The sequence below is a fragment of the Procambarus clarkii genome, chromosome 37 (genome assembly GCF_040958095.1).
Source record: "Procambarus clarkii isolate CNS0578487 chromosome 37, FALCON_Pclarkii_2.0, whole genome shotgun sequence".
NCBI lineage: Eukaryota > Metazoa > Arthropoda > Malacostraca > Decapoda > Cambaridae > Procambarus > Procambarus clarkii.
The window spans coordinates 18338658-18346091 of NC_091186.1; the positions used below are offsets into that span (position 1 = coordinate 18338658).

The 7434-nt window shown below is 42.0% G+C and overlaps 1 protein-coding gene across 1 annotated transcript; it reads left to right on the top strand.

The window, feature by feature from the left end:
- Positions 1 to 2396: 2396 nt before the first annotated feature.
- LOC138371848 (eukaryotic translation initiation factor 3 subunit A-like) lies at positions 2397 to 3305 on the top strand. Its single transcript, XM_069336879.1, has one exon. It carries the CDS (start codon positions 2397 to 2399, stop codon positions 3303 to 3305), a length of 909 nt encoding a protein of 302 aa, XP_069192980.1.
- Positions 3306 to 7434: the final 4129 nt, after the last annotated feature.

Here is a 7434-nt window from a genome sequence, read left to right on the forward strand (position 1 = left end):
CACTCAATGCAAAAAAGACCGTAAAATACGTACGAAGAATCAAAATAGTTATGAGACGGTCTAATTTATGCTTTTTAGATCGAAGAAAGAATGGCAGATGTAGTTTAATGACGAAAATATATGGAGTTCTGAATTTGGAAAGTAATAATAGTTATTAGATATCATCTGAATAATGGTTAAATTGCGAAAATCCTAATACGAAAACGTTTTGAGAGTCATGATTAATAGGGATTTTTTACTGAAAAAGTGAAAGATTAAATGAGCAGGAAATAACAAACATGATACGTGGATTTATTTTCTGAAACTTTAGCTACAAATTTAATATCTGCCCCACTGGAACTTTAAGCTTTCACTGGGCTGCCACTCAATCATGGAAGAATTAGTATATCCACGTCTAAGTCATATAAATTGGCAACCACAATCACCGTTAATTGCGGTAATTATTTTCACTATACTCTCTCCTCATCACTGAAAACTTCCTCACGTCATTCGAATCTCCACAGCCTCTCCATCTACACCCACAAATATTTTCCCCATCTCCACCCACACATACTCTCCCAATCTCCACCCACACATACTCTGCCCATATCCTCCCCCACTAATTCACTTTAACCATTTTCATTACACTGTCAGTATCATTTTAACCAAAATGTTGAGACTAGAGTGTGAAACACTGGCCTCAATATTTTGTACTCTCAGTTCTAGGATATAGGTCAGATGTTTGGGATTAGTGTTACGAAATATCAATAGAGGCGGGAAATCTGATGATAAAACTCTACGGACAATCAAACCCACATTATGTTATCATAATCTTTCTCTATTTTCTTTTTGTATAAGCTGTAAGTCCTTTGAATGCAATGTGAATGCTTATTATTAACTACAGTATTAATTTAACAGTGAGTAAGTTTACATTGAGTGGTATGGCTTTAACACGGGCTGAGTCAAGAAAACATTTTTTAACTTATAAAATAAATGGGTGGAAACCACCATAATTTTAAATGATTTAATGTTAAAAGAAAGACCGACTTAAAAATACGGAGTCAAGGGAACTGATATACAGGGACTCAGAAGGATAAAATAACGAATTGAGATGGAAAAAAGAGAACGATTGAAATAAAATGACTAGGAGTGAGAGTAGTGGGTAAACGCGATATATAGAGAGAAACAGTAAAGAGTTTTAGAAGTTATATGGAAGGAGACGAATTAGAGATGGTCAGAGATGCTTGAATTATCAGGGGAAAGCCCCAAGCCATTACAAATATATAGCATTTACAAAGGGGTCAGGATAAGGATTTGGGATGGGACGGGGGAATAAATCGCTCTATCGTCCAGCCTGAGATAGTCAGAGAGGGTGAAGATTTTGGAGAAAGACAAGTAGATGGAGTAGATGTGGTAGAGAGGAGAGATAGAGATTAACAATGAGCGAGCAACGGAGAAAAACAGAGAAAGAGGAAGAAAGAAGAAATGAGACAGGAGTAGAAAACAAAGAAGGGGCAAAAAGTGAGAGAGAGAGATATAGAAAAACAAAAAAGGGGGAAAGGAGATTGGGAGTGCATGGGGCAGGAAATTGAGATAGATAGAAATCAACACATTACAGTTGAAGTTGACGCGCGGTGGAGTAAATCAGTTGTATACCAACTCTCCTTTGATCAATTATCATTAAAGGTAATGGCCAGAGACGGTTTCCAACAAAGTCAACTATAAAGCTAATGGAATGTTACAGTGGTGTGTGTGTGTGTGTGTGTGTGTGTGTGTGTGTGTGTGTGTGTGTGTGTGTGTGTGTGTGTGTGTGTGTGGGTGTATGTGTGTGTGTGTGTGTGTGTGTTTGTGTGTGTGTGTGTGTGGGGGGGGGGGGGGGGGATTTGCGAAAGAGGTAGAACAAGATCAGGTTGTTTTAGAGAGAGAGAACGATATTCCACAAGGTATTTTCGGATCTGTGATATTTATGGAGTCTGTGTGATAGGCCTGATCAACACTATGCTTATATTAAACTTTAAGAATAACATGAAGCGGTAGAAAAGCCAGATAACCATGACTGGTCTCCCAGGCAGCTAGATAACCATGACTGGTCTCCCAGGCAGCTAGATAACCATGACTGGTCTCCCAGGGCAGCCGGATAACCATGACTGGTCTCCCAGGGCAGCTAGATAACCATGACTGGTCTCCCAGGCAGCTAGATAACCATGACTGGTCTCCCAGGCAGCTAGATAACCATGACTGGTCTCCCAGGCAGCTAGATAACCATGACTGGTCTCCCAGGGCAGCCGGATAACCATGACTGGTCTCCCAGGGCAGCTAGATAACCATGACTGGTCTCCCAGGCAGCTAGATAACCATGACTGGTCTCCCAGGCAGCTAGATAACCATGACTGGTCTCCCAGGGCAGCCGGATAACCATGGCTGGTCTCCCAGGGCAGCTAGATAACCATGACTGGTCTCCCAGGCAGCTAGATAACCATGACTGGTCTCCCAGGCAGCTAGATAACCATGACTGGTCTCCCAGGCAGCTAGATAACCATGACTGGTCTCCCAGGCAGCTAGATAACCATGACTGGTCTCCCAGGCAGCTAGATAACCATGACTGGTCTCCCAGGCAGCTAGATAACCATGACTGGTCTCCCAGGCAGCTAGATAACCATGACTGGTCTCCCAGGCAGCTAGATAACCATGCCTGGTCTCCCAGGCAGCTAGATAACCATGACTGGTCTCCCAGGCAGCTAGATAACCATGACTGGTCTCCCAGGCAGCTAGATAACCATGACTGGTCTCCCAGGCAGCTAGATAACCATGACTGGTCTCCCATGCAGCTAGATAACCATGACTGGTCTCCCAGGCAGCTAGATAACCATGACTGGTCTCCCAGGCAGCTAGATAACCATGACTGGTCTCCCAGGCAGCCAGATAACCATGACTGGTCTCCCAGGCAGCTAGATAACCATGACTGGTCTCCCAGGCAGCTAGATAACCATGACTGGTCTCCCAGGCAGCCAGATAACCATGACTGGTCTCCCAGACAGCCAGATAACCATGACTGGTCTCCCAGGCAGCTAGATAACCATGACTGGTCTCTCAGGCAGCTAGATAACCATGACTGGTCTCCCAGACAGCTAGATAACCATGACTGGTCTCCCAGGCAGCTAGATAACCATGACTGGTCTCCCAGGCAGCTAGATAACCATGACTGGTCTCCCAGGCAGCTAGATAACCATGACTGGTCTCCCAGGCAGCTAGATAACCATGACTGGTCTCCCAGGAATCTAGATAACTATGACTGGTCTCCCAGGGCAGCCGAGAGGGTACTCTGAAGGCTGCCAGGTAGGGAAATAAAGACTTTATTAGCCAGTCGCCAACAAAAGGCGAAGAATAACGCTGAGTTTCTCATGTAGACATTTTTATATGGCAAAATTTCCCTAATGTTCTTCAGGAATATAACTATAAAAAAGTGAAATGAAAATCATATCAAAATTCTTCTACATTTTTTATAATTATATATATAAGTTCCTCTTCAGTAGGAGTAAAGATATATAATACTCGGGAACATTTATTTTCATTTCGACTAAAGGTGATTTTAAACTTATTCCTCTGATTATAAATAAAACAATACACAGTAATATATAGCGAAGATAGCAAATTATCACTTTTTATATGATGTTCTTAAGTTATATTTGGTGGATATTGATGCTGGGTGTCGCGTGTCGAGCCGGGGGTCTACTACAGTCTTACGGTGTTAGGTATTCGTGCGGGTCGGGCCGCGATGCATATTTACTTCTTTCCTTTGTTGGGGCGAGAGGAATAAGTCTGGCTCTAGATGGGGGCCGGCCGGCTGGCTGGCTGGCTGCTTCTGACACTAGTGGCCTTCACTCCCACCAGCACCCACCTGCCATCACCTGCCACCACCACCTGCCACCATCTGGTATCATTCTCTCTACAGGATGGTGCTTAATCTCTCCCAACGATTGTGTGAGTCTCCAGGATGGAGTCATTCTAACCCCCAGGATAGTGATAACTTGCATATATATATTTAAAGTTGGTCATAATTGTATCTATATGTTTATTTGTGTCCCTGCATTCGCTCCGGATGGTGTGTGGGGGACCACCATCACTCCGGATGGTGTGTGGGACCACCATCACTCCGGATGGTGTGTGGGGGGGGAGAGCAGCAGGCGGGCAGCAGCCAACAAGTTAACCTCTGGTAACTTCCTGCTGGGAAAGTGTCGGGGGGAATATAGTACACCGTGGCTGGCGATGGCCCGCCTAACTCTCAGTGTAACTACACAAGGCTAAATATACATTGTTAGCGAGGATACTCACGCTCAACTGGGCATAGATGAATGGAGACTAACAAGAGAATAACCGTTTACGTTTAGTACCATAAAGCACATAACTGTAAAGCACATATTCCTTTTGTTAAAACATTCGAATATATATAATAAAATGCTTGAAACAGCGGTAGGCCGATTGGCCCATTGGAGGTAACTCCCGTATCAGAAACGCAAGCGTGCGATATCCACCCCCTTAAGTTACATTGTACAGGACCCCACACTCAAGGTTTGGCCGCTATTTATACGCAGGACGTGAACACTACTCAAGCTCCACACGCCTTGATATCTTGCGCCTTGACACCAGTCACGTTCTGCACTCCCTGGACGCACTGGGAACTTGGTAATAGTTCCTATACAGTAACTGCTTACGCCCTTAATATCACCAACAAAGCCTGTAATTATTTTTTTATTGGTATTTGGCTATAAATGCTTTGTAAAACATTAGTGTGTCGGCACAACGGCCAATGTTGTGATGAGATTGTGTGGAGTGGCACCAGTGTGAAGCGTTTGCTTTGCTGGATGCCACAGTTGATTCTTTGATGGATGATACGATTGGTTTTTTGATGGATGACACGATTTGTTCTTTGATGTATCATACAGTTGGTTCTTTGATGGATGATACAGTTTGTTATATGATGGATGATATAGTCTGTTCTTGATGGAATAATATAGTTTTTTCATGATATAGGTTATTTTTTATGGACGATTCAACCTGTTCTTCATAGATGATACAGTTTTCGCTTTATGGTTTATCATGCAGTCTATTCCTTATGAGTTACAGGGTCATTCTTTGATGGGTCACACAGTCTGTTCTTGATGTATGATACAGCCTGTTCTTATTGAATGGTTCAACCAGTCCTTGAAGGAATACACGTTGTTCCTGCATGATGTTTGATACAGTTTCTATTAGATGAATGAAACCGTTTTTCACGGCACATACAGTCCGTTCTATATTCACAATATAGTCTGTTATTGATAGATTATACAGTTTGTTTATGACGGATCATACAGTATCTTCTTGGTGAATAATACATTATGTTCTTCATGAATCATACAGTCAGTTACTGATGGATCATACAGTTTTTTTTCTTGAAGGATAATTAAGTCTTTTCGGAATCGTATCAATGTTAACATAACTCACATAGATCAATGTTAACCTAACTCACTTAACAATATGTTAGTGCCAAGAGTTTAATTGAAATTAAATATTTTGATTTGTGTGTGTATCTATATGAGATTTTTGTATTATCTTTTTTTCAGATAATATGAAAGCGCGATTATGGATTATGGTGAAAGCCTTATAGCTATCAACAGATCCAGCTCTGCATCCCCTTCTCACGAAAAAAATATTGAAGTGCAATCACACAACATTCACGCAACAAAGCAAATATTCTGTAAGCTTGAACTGGAGAGAGGAAAAAATGTAATATCAGTTTTTCATTCTGAAGTTTTTTGTTGTTGTTATTTTGGTATGTGATAAAGTTGGTCAATCGAATAATTTCTCTTCAGGCGAGACAGATCGCGGGAAATGGCAAAGTGTGGCACACCACGAGTTCCCAGCCGCTGTTTTGACAGGTGTTGCCGACACTTTTTTGTGTCTGCAGGATCGAGCATTGACTCTTGGATCCCGCCTTTCGAGCATCGGATGTTTACAGCAATGACGCCGGTCCTATTTCCCGTATCATACCTAGTTATAAAATTATGAATAGTATTTACTTCCACAGCCTGTTCCTTAAGTGCATTCCATTTTCCCACTACTCTCACGCTAAAAGAAAACTTCCTAACATCTCTGTGACTCGTCTGAGTTTCCAGCTTCCATCCATGTCCCCTCGTTCTGTTACTATTCCGTGTGAACATTTCGTCTATGTCCACTCTGTCAATTCCCCCTGAGTATTTTATACGTTTCTATCATGTCCCCCCTCTCCCTTCTTTGTTCTGGTGTCGTAAGGCACAGTTCCTTCAGGCGCTCCTCATACCCCATCCCTCGTAACACTGGGACGAGTCTTGTTGCAAACCTCAGAACCTCGTGTGTGTGTATACTCACCTATTTGTGTTCACATATTCGTGCTTGTGAGGGTTGAGCTCTGGCTCTTTGGTCCCGCCTCTCAACGGTCAATCAACTGGTGTACAGGTTCCTGAGCCTATTGGGCTCTATCATATCTACACTTGAAACTGCATATGGAGTCAGCCTCCACCACATCACTGCCTAATGCATTCCATCCGTTAACTACTCTGACACTGAAAAAGTTCCTTCTAACGTCTCTGTGGCTCATGTGAGTACTCAGTTTCCACCTGTGTCCCCTTGTTCGCGTCCCACCAGTGTTGAATAGTTTATCCTTGTTTACCCAGTCGATTCCTCTGAGGATTTTGTAGGTTGTGATCATGTCTCCCCTTACTCTTCTGTCTTCCAGTGTCGTAAGGTGCATTTCCCGCAGCCTTTCCTCGTAACTCATGCCTCTTAGTTCTGGGACTAGTCTAGTGGCATACCTTTGGACTTTTTCCAGCTTCCGTGTGTGTGTGTGTGTGTGTGTGTGTGTGTGTGTGTGTGTGTGTGTGTGTGTGTGTGTGTGTGTGTGTGTGTGTGTGTGTGTGTGTGTATGTTTTCGTCGACATGTACTTCCGGGACGAGTTTCAACTCATGGTCCCCCGACCTGCATGCTGCTTTTAACCTGTTTTCTCTTGAAACTTTATGGTTCATTTCAGGAAGTTGTACATGTACAATGGGCCTTTTCTTGTTTATTTTTGCGTCGTCATATTCTTAGCTACACTGAATACGTCAGGAACTAATAGATACAAAAATGAATATATTTTTATTACAAAATTACCTGGAAATTCTTATTTCCAAACGTATTTCGTTATCGGCTAGCAATCGACAATTCCGGATTCGAATCGATCAGTAATTCAACCTTGACTGAAGGGTGAACCTCGATATAAACCTAGTATACATATATATATATATATATATATATATATATATATATATATATATATATATATATATATATATATATATATATATATATATATATATATATATATATATACATTGGTTGCCTGTCCTCCAACACAATTAAATATTATTATATTATAATAAAAACCCACACATGTGTAT

Bases quoted from the DNA above. Each gene is read 5' to 3' on its own strand.
- LOC138371848 (XM_069336879.1), top strand. From the start codon at position 2,397: ATGGCTGGTCTCCCAGGGCAGCTAGATAACCATGACTGGTCTCCCAGG.